This window comes from Pavona decussata, unplaced genomic scaffold (genome assembly GCF_977016875.1).
Source record: "Pavona decussata unplaced genomic scaffold, jaPavDecu1.1 SCAFFOLD_71, whole genome shotgun sequence".
Taxonomy (NCBI): domain Eukaryota; kingdom Metazoa; phylum Cnidaria; class Anthozoa; order Scleractinia; family Agariciidae; genus Pavona; species Pavona decussata.
Genome location: NW_028145490.1, coordinates 1,655,715 through 1,673,991, shown reverse-complemented (window position 1 = coordinate 1,673,991; position 18,277 = coordinate 1,655,715). Strand labels below are relative to the sequence as shown.

General features: G+C 37.0%; 2 protein-coding genes across 5 annotated transcripts in view; both read left to right on the top strand.

The window, feature by feature from the left end:
• Positions 1 to 15: 15 nt before the first annotated feature.
• LOC146477249 (translocon-associated protein subunit gamma-like) lies at positions 16 to 7,611 on the top strand. The gene is made up of 5 exons (XM_085113708.1): positions 16 to 175; positions 278 to 404; positions 4,731 to 4,823; positions 6,318 to 6,449; positions 7,458 to 7,611. The coding sequence occupies exons 1-5, from the start codon at positions 49 to 51 to the stop codon at positions 7,525 to 7,527; spliced, it is 549 nt and encodes a 182-aa protein (XP_084969834.1). The 5' UTR covers positions 16 to 48; the 3' UTR covers positions 7,528 to 7,611.
• Positions 7,612 to 10,764: 3,153 nt separating this feature from the next.
• The window catches only part of LOC146477248 (ATP-dependent chromatin remodeler CHD4-like), a 55,029-nt gene continuing 47,516 nt past the window's right edge, over positions 10,765 to 18,277 (top strand). The window contains exons 1-7 of one of the 4 annotated variants that reach the window (XM_085113695.1): positions 10,765 to 10,944; positions 12,879 to 12,982; positions 13,275 to 13,379; positions 14,322 to 14,630; positions 15,301 to 15,454; positions 16,838 to 17,113; positions 18,135 to 18,163. In XM_085113695.1, coding sequence (XP_084969821.1) covers positions 10,887 to 10,944; positions 12,879 to 12,982; positions 13,275 to 13,379; positions 14,322 to 14,630; positions 15,301 to 15,454; positions 16,838 to 17,113; positions 18,135 to 18,163 — 1,035 coding nt within the window. In that variant the 5' untranslated portion in view covers positions 10,765 to 10,886. Of the gene's footprint in view, positions 10,945 to 12,878; positions 12,983 to 13,274; positions 13,380 to 14,321; positions 14,631 to 15,297; positions 15,455 to 16,837; positions 17,114 to 18,134; positions 18,164 to 18,277 lie in introns of all 4 variants that reach the window. The other 3 variants (XM_085113694.1, XM_085113697.1, XM_085113698.1) reach the window with 3 other exon arrangements.

The following is an 18,277-nucleotide window of genomic DNA, read 5'->3' as shown; positions in this document are numbered from 1 at the left end:
ACTCAGTTCCACTCGTCTAGTTTCTTTTTCCGTGCCAACTCATTCAAGATGGCTGTCGGCAAAAAACTCACAAAGGAAGATGAGATTTTGCTGCAAAACTTCAGCAGAACCGTCTCTACTAAATCCTCCGCCTTGTTCTATGCCAATGCTTTTTTTGTTTCAGCCATCCCTCTATGTAAGTAAGCTATTTCTAAAGTTTATTTCAATGTTGAATCACATGCGCTCTTTGTCTCGTGAGTAGTGTTGCATTGTTTTTAGAGAAATGGACTGTTTTCAGGGTTGTTTTGGCGGATCCATCAAATGGACCCTTACTCCTCCGGCATCATGTTTGTTGTAATGACTTTGATTAGCACCTGGCTCGTCGCATTTGCCTACAAGAACGTGAAATTCCAACTGAAACACAAGTAAGTGTTCAAGCTTGATACTTAATTACTACTGCAATTCAATACGTTTACCAGAGCTTTATTTTAAACAGGGGCTGTATGATAACTACGTTGTCCTTTTTCATTGGCTAGCTTGAAATATACGCTGTTTTTTCTTTGTAAACTTTGGATTTTAGTGATGGAGTTTTTACAGATTATTTCTAAACAAACAAGAAACCTTAAATGAATGTAAATATATGAAACATCAAAAATTTGAACTGCGGATGAAAGATTAAATCCTCGTAGTTAGTACTCAACTTAAGCACTTGCAAAAAGAAAGCCTGAAAAAATAAATAAATAAAAAATTCAGGCTTGAACGGGAATCCTGTTTAAGCTTGATTTTTTTTCAGGCTTTCTTTTCGCAACTGCTTAAGTTGCGTACCAACTACGAGGATCTTTCTTCTATTTAAGAAACCTTGAATAGCAACTGAATGTTATTAGACCTTATTATAAATCAAGCAATTATTTTTTGTTACTTACTTAAAAAAAAAACAGAATGTGTGGTTCCAGAAAATATCCATACCCGCACCACGGAGGGAATTGGAAATTCCAGAGGGGTGGGGGGGGGGGGGTCAATGGCCCAGAAAATTCCAGAGGGGAGGAGGGGTGAATGGTGGGATAAGTTTCTAGACGGTCAACTTCATGTTCATGTCAGACATAAATGTTAAAAATTGTAACTTACCAACTTTGCAACTTCATAGATCTTTCTTGAAGACATTACTTTGTTTTACTGTTTTAAAGAAACCCTTGTTACATTAAAAACATGTTTCCCTTCTCCGAAAAGCCTTTGTAAGCGAAGTACTCCAACTGAGACAAGAAATCTATGTCTGCGTTGCGTGACTCAGTTATTATAAAACTATTGTTTGTGAAATTTTCTTGCGTAGAAAATATTGTTTACTGGCAACAATTGAATTTGTATCAATGTTTAAAATGGAAAGTTTTGTATGGCTATAAAGTGAAAGCCACGATTTTACATAAAACATTGAAATATTTGTTTGTTATTTTTGTCACTGTTTTTGTATGCTGTGTAGAGTTACGGGCAAAGGTCAATTCCCAGTGTCAATTATAACTGGTTTGTCAAAACTGACCCGTGTTAAAACTTATTTTGTCCAAAGTATTTCAACTTAAAGTCCAAAACTATTAACTTAATTTCTATGCCAAAATTCAACAAAATAGAGCCAATTCAACATTCTTTTAATGCGTTGTTGATCTCATACAAAATTTGCATTAGAACGTGAACATGCTAATGTGTAGTTCCAGAAAATATCCATACCCCCACCACGGAGGGAATTTCACATAGGACCCCCCCACCCCCCAGGATTTTCCTTTTTCGAGGTATTTTTTTGACCCCCCCACCCCTTCGGAAATTCCTCAAATACAGAATACACCCCCACCCCCCTCTGGAAAAGTTGTATTTCAAAAGAACACCTCAAAAATCAGTTTGATGTGAACATTTTAGAAATGCCAAGAACTGCCTACACGAGGAGAAAATATGCGTTATTGAAGAGCGCGCGCGCTGTTCAATTTCACCGGTAGAGTTTGCCAAAAAGCTCTTGATACTGAAATAATTGTTGTGTTTTATATTTACCAGTGGTCATTGACATCAAACTTTGCCATTAGCTTCGCTGAAGATTTTAAAGCTAAATTGTTGGAATAAGTCCGGCAATGCAAAAATGTGTTTTCATTTAATTTGCATATGTCATGTTTACGTTCCTATGCAAATTTGTAGGAGATCAAAAGGATTATCGCTTTAGTTCTACTCAATCGATTTTTCTCATGGTAATCATTCAGTCTAGTTATTTTAGTCAATAGTTTTCCTATTGAATCGGAATAGCTTGGACAAAATAAGCATTAGCAGGGCAGGGAGACAAATAGACTTTTCAGATCGTAACTCGAAACCGCAGACGAAATGGAGCCGCAAAACGAAATTAGCATGTTCACGTTCTTATGCAAATTTTGTATGAGATCAATAACGCATTAAAAAAATGTTGAATTGGCTCTATTTTGCTGAATTTTGGCATAGAAATTAAGTTAATAGTTTTGGACTTTGAGTTGAAATACTTTGGACAAAATAAGTTTTAACACGGGTCAGTTTTGACAAACTGATCAATTGACCCCGGGAATTGACCTTTGCCCGTAACTTTATACAAAAATTAACAAACAAATATTTCAACGTTTTATGTAAAATTGGGGCTTTTACTTTATAGCCATACAAAAGTTTCCCTTTTAAACATTGGTACAGATTCAATTGTAGCCAGTGAACAATATTTTTCTACGTAAGAAAGTTTCACAAACAACAGTTTTAAAATAACTGAGTCACGCAACGCAGACAAAGATTTCTTGTCTCACTTGGACTACTTCGCTTACAAAGGCTTATCGGAGAGAGGAAACATGTTTTTAATGTAACAAGGGTTTCTTTAAAACAGTTAAACAAAGTTACGTCTTCAAGAAAGATCTAGGAAGTTGCTAAGTTGGTAAGTTACAATTTTGAACAATTATGTCTGACATGAACTTGAAGTTGACCGTCTGGAAACTTATCCAACCATTCACCCCTCCTCCCCTCTGAAATTTCCTGGGCCATTGACCCCCCCACCCCTCTGGAATTTCCAATTCCCTCCGTGGTGGGGGTATGGATATTTTCTGGAACCACACAATTTCGTTTTGCGGCTCCATTTCGTCTGCGGTTTCAAGCTACGATCTGAAAGCTCTATTTGTCCGTCTCCCTGCCCTGCTAATGCTTATTTTGTCGATGCTATTCCGATTCCATAGGAAAACGATTGACTAAAATAACTAGACTGAATGATTACCAGGAGAAAAATCATCAATTGAGTAGAACTAAAGCGATAATCTTTTTGATCTCCTAAAATTTGCATAGGAACGTAAACATGACATATGCAAATTAAATGAAAAACACATTTTTGCATTGCCGGACTTATTCCAACAATTTAGATTGAAAATCTTCAGCGAAGCTAATGGTAAAGTTTGATGTCAATGACCACAGGTAAATATAAAACACAACAATAATTATTTCAGTATCAAGAGCTTTTTGGCAAACTCTACCAGTGAAATTGAACATTTATTTTGCAGTTAGAAAATCGCACAGTAAAATTCATGATCTCAAATAAATTTGCCATTTAGCGTACATATCTAGACAGTTGTTTTTCTTATAGAACAAAGCAAAACTGGAAGCCATCTGAATGGTGAATAATAGTATCTCAGCAGCTCTGTGACTCCTCAGTTAATGGGGAATTACCATATAAAGCAAGGAAATGATATATTATAGTGGCTGGGCAAGCCAGGTGACTCTTCAGCGACTGCTTTGGACGGGGGGGGGGGACTTCCATATTAAAGTGACAGGGGTGATCGTTGGAAATTTTGAAAAGAACCCCTAAAAGGTCAGCAGAATTCTGTTTTGTGGGCGTAGTCTGAACAATTTTTTACCCCTAAGAGTAACTAGATCAGTTGACTGACATTTACTTTCTCTTATATCTACTGGAAGTCATTTTATATTTTAGCATAAGTGGTACCAAACCACAAATTTTAACCCCCAGAAGGTATGATGATCACCCCCGTCACTTTTGAATGGGAGTTGCCCGCCTCCCCCCTCCCCTTGGGGCTACTGCTAAGCTGTTCAGCCAGCTCAGTAGCATATTACAAGAAATTAGTGTTTCTTTCACTTTCAAAACTAAGGAGTCTGGTTGATGTTTGTTTGTGTGCTCAAAACATTTTGTTGAGTATGTTTTTCCAACAATCAAAAGATTTTTTTTTTGCAGGGGGGCGGGGGGGGGGGGGGGGGGGGAGGGAAATTGTAATTAAATGTGGGCTACATAAGTTAAAGGAGTTTGTCTTGCAAGTAAGACTATGGTTAACTACTAAATGCATGCTTACCAAAACAAGTAAAGCCACAATGGCTTTTCTTTTGAATTAATGATTGAGTTTTTAGAAGCTGAGTTTCTGATTATGATTTTTTGCTATTATAAGTTTATTCCTTTACCTGTCTAGATCTAAATCTGAAAATTACTGAAAGGTATTCTTAAAATGTCAAAATTTGCGTGGAGTCACTAACAGGTTTCTTTGACATTCCCCTTTATAATTTTGGTCTGTGACCAAGGGATTCTTTCAATGGTACAGTTGTCATTGTGATAAGATTTCCTTTCTTTGATTGGATTAACATAAATCCAAAGCTGGCCCCTTTAGAGATCAATGAGACACTTTTTGATATTTCATTATCCTTTTGCAAATAAATTTTGTAATCCCTTTCTGACAAATCTAGCCACTAATTTAACAGTTTGCATTCATCTGTTTCAGGATTGCCCAGCGCCGAGATGCTTCAGTAACCAAGGAAGTTGGTATGGAGCTGGATTCTAACAAGAAACTGACCCGCCAAGAGAAGGATGAAAGGTTTGCTTTGATATTTCACTCATTCATTTGTTGACCCCCTCATTCATTGTTTCCTTTTTTTCAATTCCTCCCTTCCTTCCCTCTCTCCTCCCTGTTCAATCATCTGTTCATCTGTCTTAACCATCTGCAGGGCTGTCAACCTCACACGTCTTCAAATATGGAGAATATGACTTCCCCGGCCAGCAATAACAAAGCGCCTTACAGAGGCATCGCATAAAGCCCAAATTGACGGGTTCAGTGGCCGGGGGCAGGGGGGGGGGGGGGGGACGTACATTAAGGTGGCCGAATACAGTTTTATAGTATACAGATGTTAGAAGACATTATTTGGAAACTATGTATTTCTGGACGCCCAAAATTGGTATGGTGTAAGACTAACTAAGAAAAAATGTATTTTCGTACGTCTTGTTGAGCTAAGTACCGTTTCCATGGCAACGCAGCAAACTATTAAACGTCCATAAATAGTAGGTTTCCTTTATTTTTAGAAAATGTACTCATTAGATTTTTTCCATTTTTTGTATCCAGAAGAACTCACAAAACACTGACACAGTTGCGCTATTTTCATGTAATTTTAACAGAGAGAACTCCTGTAAATATTGATTTTGCTTTTTAATGTTTTGTGAAGATACCCTCTGTTAGATTTAGGTTTCTCTTTGTAGGCGAGTTATGCTTTTAGGGAACTTTTTTCACGCCAAATTTCACGAAATTCTAATGAGCGGTTCCTTAGAAAACAGTTCATTTCCACGAAAACAACCAGTCGCAATTTTTTGGTCAAATGTGCATGCGTGGCTTTAATTGGGTTTCATGGCCAAGATGAAAAGCATGCAAAAGGTCTTGGTGAATGGCTTTTTTGCTCGGAAAGAAAAGAAAAAGAGTCCGGAAACGAGAAACTTAGTTATTTAGGATCAAAACTTAACCTTATTATCAATTTCATGTGAAATGGAGGGATCACTTTATCGACCGCTGTATTTGCGTACCACAACCCTAGCACGCGCTTAATAGCATCAGTAGCAGAATCTGTAAAGCGCGCGCAAACTGTGTTCGGCCACCTTAAACGATCCCAGAAACAACACAACACATTTCAGTTTTTCTTGTGAGTAAGTTAAGTCTACGACAAATAGCAAAATTCATCAATTATCCGGGAGGATAATTACAGACATAAATCTGGAGACCAGAAGATACAGCTCAAAATCTGGAGATTATAGACCTAAATCTGGAGACTGGGAGATACGGCTCAAAATCTGGAGTTTCCAGGATTATCCAGGAGAGTTGACAGCCCTGCATCTGGCTTGTTAGTTACATTAACGCAGTATTTCTTTGCTAAAAATCTTTTTGAGGAAGACCTTAAAAAAAGAAATGTTATAGGCAAGTGCCAATCCAAGAATAATTACAATACTACTAACCAAGAAATAATGCTTTTGTACGTGACCCATGCACAACTCTGGCATTTAGGCCACTTACTGTAGGTGATTTTCTTATTTTTATGTATTTTTGCAGGATCCTGTGGAAAAAGAACAAGGTTGCTGAAACAGAAGCCATCTCTTTCTCCATCTTTTACAACAATTCCCTCTATCTGTTTTTGATCCTCATAGCATCATTTTATGTTCTGCGAACATTTAACCCTGCTGCGTATCCTTTGTGATGTTTTTTTAGTTGATTTTGTAGTTCTTATAATTTAGATGAATATAAAAATACTATTGATATGATGTTTCTACTTGTTAATTTATACAGAAGATTTTTTCTGGATGTCATTGGAAAACTTGGCATCCAAGTGATTGCAGATGATGGCGGAAATAAATTGTTCACTTCCTCAATTCCAAATAAATGATCGCAAAGGGATGTGTTTCTGTGTGATCAATAAGGAACGTGAATGGTTGTTAATTTTTTGGACAGCAGAATTGGTCAAAGGTGGTTTCCCTACTCCCCCCATTGGGTAGTTTAGTCTCAGTTCTCCTGGTACTCCAGTTTTCCCCTTTCCTTAAAACCAACAGTTCTAGATTCCAATTCAGTTTGGAAAGTGTCTCTAATTAGTGCTCTGCACTAAACACATATTTGACACTTAAATAAAGTGATTTATTTGTTATTTTGTTATTATTGATTTTCAATTAAATAATTGCAAAACATTGATTACCAAGTGGCAGTTGATCATAATTAATCCTAGACAATAATTTTTGCAGGTTAGTGTACATAATAAAATGTGTTTACCAGCTCTTGACATCACATCACTTGTTTCTCTGTCTTCATTCATTAGTTCCAAGCTACTTTTTATCATATTTTACTAGATTTGTTAACATTCGTGACTACACAACAAGGCAGAGTTTTAGGTTATCCCTACGAAAGGTTAAACTTAATTATGGGAGAAATACTTTTCTCTTTAGTGGCGTGGAAATTTTGAATGAATTGCCATTAAACATTGCAAATGCTGAAAGCATACAGACTTTCTGCCACCGAGCAAGACATTTTTTCTTATCATGACTTGATGATGTTTCCTTGTAATTTTATTATATTTTAGGCTTCTCATTAAATGAATATCAGCCTTTGAGCTGAATGGGTACACTGTTAAAATAAAGGTTTTTACTGACTTACTTACTTACTATCGTCATACACATACGGCAATTATTCCTTGACAATTTTAAGAAACTACCTGTTGTCCACAGCACTGGCTGGTGGTGTCCTTGCCTTACTGTCAACTGGCTCATCTGCGTGAGAAGTGTAATGTCAACAGGAAAAGGATCAGATTGCATCAGCTCTCTTTCATTTGTTAATTTTAATAAATGACATAGTTACAAGTTCTGGTGTGTCTTCTGTTGTTGTTAGGATTGGTGTAGCTTTATCATCATGATTTATTCAGATACCAGTAACGTGAATTCATGCCTTGAATTTGTGGAAAGTTGGCATGTGAATACCCCTCCCTTCCACTGCCAAAATGTTCCAGCTAAACAAAATGTAAAATTTCGTTTTTCAAAATAACCCAAAGCAAACAGCATTAGCTGTGGTAATGGTTCTTTGAAAGATCCAGAGTCTTGCAAAATTTAGTCTCAGAATGTCTGATCTTATAGAGTACATTCGATTTGTCTGCTGGATAGCGTTATCTGTTCTTTGAATAATCGGGGCCAGGTATCGAAATTTTGTTTTCTGAGCTTGCTAGCTTTATTTACCGTGAATATATGAGGCTTTAGTTTCTGTAATTTTCAGTCATGAAAAAATCGTGACAAACCTGACAGCTCAGCAAAAAGCTATAAGGTGAAGACCATTGTGATTTTCAATATGCTAATATTAATCTATTGTGACCTGAGGCTGCCTGGACACATTTCTATGTAATAGGATTTTTGACAAATTTGATATATTTTGGTATAGAACTCTTGAAATTACGTATTGAGTCTGGGCAGCTGTATTCTAACAGCCTTCCTAAGTTTGTGTCCCAGAAGTAACAAACATTTTCTTGTTTTGTCAGGCAAAAATTTGCTTTGAAATCTGTGTGTATGTGGCTTAATGGGGAAGCAATTTCCTTTGATACAAAATTTCCATTTTGGTATTTCAGTGTAAAACCCATGATTGTCATACCCTGTTGCCAATCATAGATATGCTGACAATCAACAAAGAGAACATTTGTAAATGGATTGAGCTGGAAGTTGTATAAGTGAGTAAAGTATAGTCTGGGTGACTGTGGTCGGGAGAAGGACTGTTGTTGACGGCATTGACATTTTGACAATGTGAGCAGAAGTCAACCAGTTGAGCTCTGCTTAAGTTGTTGAAACATTGGTCAATGTCAGCAATGTACTTTACTGCCTCTGTGAAAGGGGATGCTCCCTTAATTTTCAGGGATGTCTTTTACCCCTAACAATTTTCACACCCAATTTTTGAGGACGAACTTGGATTAATAATGTTAATAAGCCCTGACCGATTGAACACTCATCCCACTTGCTGGAATGTTACATAAAACTAATGTTGTTACAGTCAAACCTTGTTATTACAGACACCATTGGGACCAGAAAAAGTGTCCATATTACAGAGTGTCCCTATTAAATGGGTGTATTTTAAGGAAAATGTATGGACCAAAACCAAGAAAATTGTCTGTAATAACGAGCGTCTGCATTAAGCGCAGGGCTGTCAACTCTCCCGGATAATCCGGGAGTCTCCAGATTTTGAACCTTATCTCCAGTCTCCAGATTTATGTCTGTAATCTCCAGATTTTGAGCCGTATCCTCTTGTCTCCAGATTTATGTCTTTAATCTCCCGGATAATTGACGGAGTTTGCTATTTGTCTTAGACTCTACTTTCTGACAAGAAAACCTGAATGTTTAGCGTTGTTTGTGGCAATATTTATGTACGCCCTCCCCCCCTCCCCACTGAACTAGTGAATTTGGCCTTGTTGTGACGCCTCTGTAAGGCGCTTTGTTATCGCTGGCCAGGGAAGTCATATTATCCATATTTGAAGACGTGTGAGGTTGACAGCCCTGTAAGCGGGTGTCCGTAAAGCGGGATTTCACCATAACTTCCACCTTCTTTGCTGGTATCCTGTCTTTCAAAATGAAATGTTTGAAGGGTGCAGTAGAGTAAACAGATGAAAATGATGACCGTGAAGAATGTTATTTGTACTTTTGGGAATAAAGAATAAGAATAAAAAACTTTTCAGTAGGATTTGATCTCATGACTTCTGTTGATAATGTGATGCTTTATAAACTGAGCTATGAAGCAGATTGCATGGATGTAAATGACAGTAAGAATTTCTGTCTAAATAAGCTATAAATGGATATTAATTATTAAATTATAGACAGCAAGACAAGTTTAAAAATATATATATATATATTTTTTTTGGTTTATATATCTAACTTCTTTGTTTTTGACCTTTTTACTGCCGTAAGGATCAGTCTTGCTCTTATCTCAATTATTTCACTGTTCCAGGTCTGTACAAGGTCTCGCACCCCTCATTGTCTTGTCGCTGTGGTCTTGGCTAATTTAGAGTTTTGATTTTGTAAATTATCATGTCACTCACTCCTTGCCAATATTTTGTGATAAATTTATGTTGTACATTTTAGTGGTGACAATGACTATCAGTCAAATATTTTTTAATTAAACAACCAATACTTTTAATGCTGTCTTCTATACTATGCCTTCAAAATTCTTAAAATGTGTGTCTGTTGGGGGGAGGGGGAGGGGGGTGCATTCATTTTGAGTATCAACAAAAGAAACATTAAGTAACAACTGAAAAGGTATTCAGTTGCTTGGAATGGAGCTTAAAGGGGAGGAATCAAGGAAAACAAAATGTTGTGAGTTCAGATGCATAAATTATATGGTTGTTATATGTTGCAGTCAGGGGGGAAAGTTAAAGGGTGTGGTATTTTAGCATTGAATAAAATTCTGCCACTCAAAGATTCATTCAGCCAATCACAGAGAAGCAGCATATTATGGTCTATCTTTTATTACTGCACTTGGCCCACTCCTTGAAATGTTGGTTGAGGAGAATTAAGTTTTTGATCAACTTTCATCTGTTTTTGACTGTTTCTTTTGGAATGCTAATTTTCTTGAGATATACACATCAAGCCTTCAGTTAAGAGTGTTTACTTATTTCTTAAGGTTTCTATTGTCTTTGTCACTATTTTCGCACTATCACGCAAAAAATTAAGATTTTTTAGATGAGAACACACAGTAAGTTCTCTGTGAAAGGGAAAGTCTTTTGTCACGTGTGGATTTGTGAGGAGAAAACAGAAATGAATCGTTGGCTATAGTCAAGTTTATTGCTAAAGTAGAGAATATTTTTCTTTAATAATTGGACATTTTAACTTTGCTTGTATTTTGTTTTCTTTTATATTGTTTCTACAAGAGGTTTCTATATACTTCCATGTAAAATTTCGCTGAGACGTCATCTGCTCAATACACCTTTCTGATCAATTATCTATTTTCTCTCAACTTTATACTCGTTCCCGTCGGCGACAAAGACAGCTGCGCAAGTCGCACTCGCCATCTTTTGAAAATCGAGCATTTTCCCATTCTTTTGCGTCCAATATTATTTACTATTTTACAGTCTTGCTAAGCTTTTTCTCTGTCCTACAGTAATGAGTGAAAATGTCCTCTAGCAGCAGTAGGAAGAAGGAATTACAGTCTTCCGCCGACGGCTCAAATGGTAAGGTCTCTTAATTCTCGTCATTTGCATGTGTCGTAAATTTAAGCTTTCAGACATGGTATGGAATTGCCATTTCTCCCGATTATTTTCAAGCTCAACTGCAAAGCATTAAGATGAGCAAAACGATCCATTCCTGCGATTATATATACCCCACATGCTCTGTATTTGGAACAGAAATAATTTCAAACGTGATGTTTGTGTTTTAGAATTGGCGCGTTAAAATGATCGAGTGATGAATTCAGTGAATTGCATGACACATGTTTTAGAATATGGTCGCTTCTTTTTGCACTCTTTCTTTTTTAAATTATGGTGATATTTTCTCCAGAGGTTCTACTTTATGAGGACTTTAAGCCATTACATTATTTCTTCTTGTAGATGGAGAATTTTTGCGCCTGTATATCGTAAATTTAAATGTTCCCGCTGTTGGTACGCGCGCCTGTGTCACCGAGCTGTAAAACCGTGTGGGATTTGGGAAAGAATCGCAAAATCTCACGCGCAAAATGTCAAAGCTAGTATTTAACGGGATCATTAGAACTCCATAGAGGCAAAAAGTTTGTCAGTCTATTAGAAGCAAAATGCGAGTTTCTAATTATCTAATTTTGCCACATGAGTTTTCTTTTAACACGACCCTCACGCTGATTCCTAGGAAATACATGTCAAGGTTGTAAAAAAATTCTTAAAACTTTCACTGTTCGTTTACAAGGATGTACAATTTGAAAGCAATAAAAAGAGTAGATCACAGTGCCCGTGAAAAGAGCTGTGACTCACTCAAGTTACCCCCATAACATTTTTCTTTAAATAACTTTCAAATATGTGTCTATTTGATCAGTTCTTGCTACGTCTGGTGGGAAAAGGGCATATTGGATAAAAGTGAAACTTCAAAAAACGTCATAGCATAAGCAGAAATTAAATAGAAATTTATTGGCAGTATCACCATTATATCCGCAAGTAATTGGTCAGCATTTTTTCTTGCAATGATTCATTTTTCTGTCGTAATTTTCTTTTAAAAATGTTTGAGCATAAAGAGGATAATAGCTAAGTTAAAATAACAAGACAACAAGATAGGTCACCATACTTGTTTAGGAGAAAGTACACGTATCAACGTATTTAGCAATTGTTGTCTGAGCTTAGCATCAATTGAGGAAAAACTGTGGCCATACCTTGTTTCTGGTCGTGTACGCATGGTGTTGTAACAAAAGGAGCAAAGTGAAGCTTACAAACCCTGCAACAATTGAAACACTTTGTTACAGAAGCGAAATGTTTTTTAAAAATCTAGATCATGTTTTTTTTTTTAATCATTTGCCTCCGTGAGAAATTATGCCTGGGTTCATTCAAATGAGCAAATATAAAGGAGAACATTGAAATTCACAATTGTGCATGCACAAACGGGATCGGGTATTGCTATCTAGTAGTACGGCAATTTGTTTCTTAAAGAGGAAATACAATATTTCAACTCAGTTACTGTTTTGGTAGGACACTGCACTTTCTGATGATGAACTGATATTTGCACAGGTGTACAGTAATTGTACATAGGATTTTTATCATTCTTTTATAGGGTACTGTGAAGTTTAAAATAAATAAAATAAAATAGAGGACTTTTTTTTAAGTGTCAAAGTATTTAGTGCTCACTATTCTGCTAATTGGGGACACTATACAGTGAAATAAATATACAAACTGGTAATAACATACAGTGTATGTCAAACATCCCAACTGGTGGGAGGCAAACCAGTTGGCTATTTACAAAGCGTGGCCTTGGATTTGAAAACAGGGCTGCCGTGAAACAAATCCAATTAAGTGGTCAGAGCGGAACTTGAACCCAGGGCCTCCAGATTAAAAGTCTGGTGCCCTAATCACTATGCCATGCCGTCTCCCCTTTGTAGTATACCACTTCCTTGACAGGCCCTGATTGCAAGTTTTATTTCTTTCATAAACAGATGATGTTGAGAAGCCACAGGCTAAGAAAAGAAGGACAGAGGATTCTGGTTCAACAAAGAATTCTCAAAATGGAAAGAAGCGGAAACGGAATGAAGACAATGAAGTGAGTTGTTCATGCATTAGGAGGTTGGATTTATGAGGAGGAATATTTAGGGAGAAAAGTAGTACTTCCCTTTTCCTTCAGTATCAAACTAAGTGTTTAAAAAAATCTCTGGAACAGCTCATTCCCTTCCTATTAACCTCAATTTCTTTTTCTAGCTGTTGCTAACTGTTTGTTGAGGGACACTTTTTCTAGGGACAGTTAAACAAGAAGCCTTTAAGCAGAGTAGCCAATATTGTTTATTGAGTATTTAAAATAATGTGTTTTTCTTAAGTTCTATGCCATCATTTTGCAGGATGAGGTCACAGTCATAGAGGATGAACAGACTTCTAAGAAACAAAATACAGCCTCTGATGAGGATTCTGTTACTGCTGAGGGTGATGAAGAAAGCATTAAAGATGTAAGTGTTTGACTGACTGACTGATTGATTGACTGACTGATTGATGGACATCTGTTGCACAGGAACCTAGTAAATTACCCAGCTTGACATACATGTTATGATGTACTGAGCAAAAACCTTTCATAATAGATTGTTGTCTTTCTTGGCTGAAACCAGTCTCATGGAAGACATTCCTTATAAAAAGTACTTGTGAAGTTATCATATTTACTGCTAGAAGTTATTTTTGTAATCAGCCAAATAATATTAGTCATTTGATAAAATCATGCTGTCTGATTTGTTCAATTAGCATGCAATGAGCATTTAAAATAATAGGAACAGGCAGATAAGGTGAATGATGATGAATTTAATTTCCGATATCATGCAAGATATTGCTTTTTATACACTGATTGTACTGATCAGCAAAAATAGCCTCTTGCAATGGTGGGCACACCTAGTGATTTTCACAGATCGCTTGGCCTATAAAATCACACAGTGAATCACTAGCTGGAGAATAAAAAAGTCTTATAAAGAATGCCTAAATGGAAATGATAGAATGAGTTGGGCCAGAGTTAAACATGGTACTGTATGGAATGAAAAGACGCCCTTCTCTACCATTAGCATTTTATGTTCTAATTCTCATATTCCACATTTAACATAAACTAAAGTGACTGATCGTGAGAGGCCAACAAAAACACAAAAGAAAGTGAAATTTGTTTTAAAAAGCTTGTCCATCGCTGTTGTTCTTAACCAGTCTCTTAATTTTGCTTGATGTGTATGTGGCAAACAAATGTCAATGTACTTGCTTAACTTTGGAAGAAATTGTCCATGTCCATGTCTTTGAGCATGTAGCTGCAATTTACCAGTAGACAGTGGGTAGACAAAAGCATCTGTGGCTCTAAATTGCCTTTTTTACGGGAAAACATTCAGGAGTGCATGGATCAACCCAATGTTTCCTTCACTTAGGATGAACCATCAAAGGCTGAGTCAGTAGCAAAGGACCTTCGTCTGAACAACATTGAAATAAAGCTCTCAGAAGAAGATGAGCAAGGAATGAATTACCTTAAGTTCAACAAACTGGTGCGGCCTGTAATTGTTGAAGCCAATCCGTCTGTACCACACACTAAAATCAACGCCCTTCTTGGGGCTCTTTGGAGTGATTATAAGAAAAAGAAAGGAGTGGGTGGCATGTCATCTAATACCGCAAGTCCCAAAAGCACTGGTAGGGCTAAGAAGCAGAAAAACCCACCCAAAGCAGCCAAATCAGCTAAACCTGTAAGTATTTGAACTAAGTTTATACAATACAAGTAAGGCCAAAGTAAGATGCCCTAAAATGTCCTCTACATTTGCAGGAATGTCGCTTAGAGCCAGCTACTGATGAATTTCACCATCTGAAAGAGATCTTATCAGTAATCACTGGCTGAAATTTCAACAGAGCACAAATACTTGACGCTAAGTTTAAAGGTTCAAAGTCCAAAAAAGCTGGCTCTGCTAGGTAATGAGCCTGCTGTAGTTTTCCTTAGCTACATCCTTGATTTGATTTGAGAGGCTATTATCATACAGGTACATGTACATGTTACCCTCTCAAGGGTTTTCTCCTGTCAAGTGTTGTTTGTTTGATCTTGTGTGAATTTCTAGAAGGATCATCCTCCTTCTCTTTAAGGGTGGCCATTTACAAGACATTCCACTTAGCAATCTATCTTGATTACTATGACAAAAGTGGTAAATTTTGGTTTTTTCAAGATATTTGTTTAAAGCCTTGCTTGAGGATGTTGACTTATTAAGTGAATCTACCAGGTTTTTAAAGGGAAAAAATACTGGTCATTGTAATGTTTTAACTGCAAATTGTTGAGCAGAGACAGAATGTGTATATCTTTTCTTTAGCAACACCTACTGCTATGATTTGTCTTCAAGAGGTGTTTCTCTGTTTGTTTTGGTTTAGAAGGAGGTTGTTGAAGTGGTGTCTGATGATGATGAGTCTGAACCTGAGGATGATGATGACGGTGACGACGATGCTGTTCCCAGTGAACCACAACCTGACACTTCAAAATCCCGAGCCAAAATTAAGTTGGCATTCAAGCCCAAGAAGGGAGCTAAAGGTTTGATGAATGTCTCTCTAATTTCAGTCTTCTTTTGATTTCTGAATCTTTGAAATTCTTTAACTTTGAATTTTGTACACACCAGTCTATTGTAATAGGCAAAAGATTGGTTGACACAAAATTCAAAGTAGTAGCTTAGCACATTCATAAGCGAGTTCATGCATGTATTTAAGGCTGGTTGGTTTGCAGGTTTTCTTTTACTCACCAGTGATTTAGTAAATATACACGTTTCCATATACTTGGAGAGTTTTTCACCACACATGACTAAGATTATCTCTCTTTTGTTGACAAAGCAAATTTAAACTTAATGGTTGTGAACAAACAAGGCACTCCATTAGGGAGGCAGTTACATGTACAGGGCTGTCAACTCTCCCGGATAATCCAGGAGTCTCCAGATTTTGAACCGTAACTCCTGGTCTCCTGATTGGTATCTGTAATATCCAGATTCTGAGTCATATCTCCCGGTCTCCAGATTTATGTCTGTAATCTCCTGATTTTGAGCCGGATTTCTCCAGATTGATGTCTGTAATCTCCCAGATAATTGACGAAGTTTGCTATTTGTCGTAAACTTGACTTTCTGACAGGAAAATCTGAGATGTGTAGCGTTTTTTCTGGTACTGTTTAATGTACCCCCCCCCCCCCCCCCCCTGAACCCGTGAATTTGGCCTTGATGCGACGCCTCTGTAAGGCGCTTTGTTAGTGCCGGCGGGGGAAGTCATATTCTCCATATTTGAAGACGTGTGAGGTTGACAGCCCTGCATTTACTGTATCTGTGGCTTATGAAGCATCTTAGGGTATTAAATACTACTATCATAGTTGTAGTTCATCTGCCTAACACCCCCTATACACAGTGTGATGCATTATTATTCAACACATTGTAACACTGCCCAGATATGGCCATGGTGCACTGAATGCTTGTCGTCCATAGTCAACAGATATCCTGTAATATGTGTAATTTCTTGTGTCTGGATGAAAAAATGACAAAACAAAGATCGTCTCCAGCTTTTTTGCAATAAAACTGTGCTTTGTTATCAATGTGTTGAATAATAAATATATTGATTTGATTGTTCAATAATAAACCAATTGATTGATTGAATAACTATTATCAATTATTGATTTTAGTCAACTTGGCCTACGGCCTCATTGGTTAAGTGTCAAGTGATATTCTGCACAATTTTGCAGGATAATAATATCAATGTTAATTGTTAATTATGGCCATGGCAGGTGACGTACTACAGTCAGCAGTGCACTGGCTATACTTTTGGAGCTGCCATCTTCAAAGTTTGCTCTAAGCCTTATAAGTTGGAAACCTTAATGTGACTACTTGTTAGCAATCTTACTTTAATTCATTCTAGAATCTTGAATATCTACATTTTTCCTTAGGTGACAGAAAAGCCAAAATTTTGGATGACGACAGTGATAGAGGAAGTGAGGCCAGCTCAGGGAGCAGATCACGAAAGAGTAATGGGAAAGCTAAAACCAAAAATAAGGGAAACAACAAGAAGAAGAAGGCTGTTGAGGTAGCTGATGAGGATAGTGATGCAAGTCAGGCCAGTGGAAAAGCTGCTGCCAAGAAAAAGGGTGGAAAAAATGCTGCTAAATTGAAAAAGGAAAAGATTATCATCAACAAGAGAAAGAAAGAGAGGAAGAAAAGCACAGGTGAGGACTTTTATTTCATAATGTTTTTTAATTACATGTAGTTTTTTTTTTCTGTCACAGTAACCTCATACATGTTCAAGTTTCAAGTTTTATTTAAAAAAAAATCCAACCAAGGAAAAAGATTGGCCCGCAGGTAGCGAGTGCTAATTTAAGCAGGCCAGACTTACAACTATTAAATGTAGTATGCAGGTATCTGGTGATATGGTTTGCGTAAAGGCAAGGAAGCTTTTTGTCTGTCCGGGTTTGAGACTAACAGCCAGATAACCACAGACAGGTAAAAATTCAGTTTTGGCTTGTAGCTTTTGTGCTTTCACTAGCCATTTTGGCTAGTAACAATAACATTATTATAATAATATTGTAAAGCACTAGAGTGCTGGACAGAAAACAGAGATGAAAATTATAGTCTGTAATCACAAAAGCAAACCCCTACACAGATTCCCCAGTCTGAGTACCCTCTAATTAGAAGCAATGTTTTGGTGCCAGACAAATCAAGAGAACAAGACCTACATTCTGATGCTTCTTGTGCTGCACGCCTAAAGTTACAGATTTTTCATGTTGAGGTCAACTTGAAATTCAGTCGCAAATAATGCAATTTGTAAACAGTGAAAAAACCTTGACAGGTGTGGGAGATTTTTCTTCATAATTGTCACAAGTCATGTAATAAAAAATGTCTGACCCCCCTCCTTCCCCGTTTCGTAAAACAGATTTATTATTTAGTGAAACTGTGGCTTTTGAAAATTTGGTTTTGGCTTGTGAAATCAGACCCGTTACTAGCCACTGGTCTAGGGAGCTAAAACATTAGTCTTGAGCCCTGGTCTATGCATACAACACATGGCCTCGCACTCAAAACGTTTATCTCAGTGTACACTTTTGCACTGACAGGTGACAGTATTTACCTGGCTTGTTTCAAGTCGTATGATGATGCATTAAATTGTAGGTTAAAAAAATATCACTTTCTTTCATTGATGTCTTTGTTGCAATTGGTACTAATTCTCTCTTTGGCAATGTGTGTTTTTCATAGGAAATGATGAGGAAAATGTAATGAGTGTGGTAAGTGATGTACAGCGTAGTAAGCAGTAAGTGTTACTTATGGTTTGAGGAGAAATGTCGCATCTGATGTACAAACTTGGGCTAAAGACAAAAATCCTTGTCTTGCATGCAATT

Bases quoted from the DNA above. Each gene is read 5' to 3' on its own strand.
- LOC146477249 (XM_085113708.1), top strand. From the start codon at position 49: ATGGCTGTCGGCAAAAAACTCACAAAGGAAGATGAGATTTTGCTGCAA. The intron at 176-277 runs GTAAGTAAGCTA...GACTGTTTTCAG, and splicing joins TGTTTCAGCCATCCCTCTAT to GGTTGTTTTGGCGGATCCAT. The intron at 6,450-7,457 runs GTATCCTTTGTG...GACAATTTTAAG, and splicing joins CGAACATTTAACCCTGCTGC to AAACTACCTGTTGTCCACAG.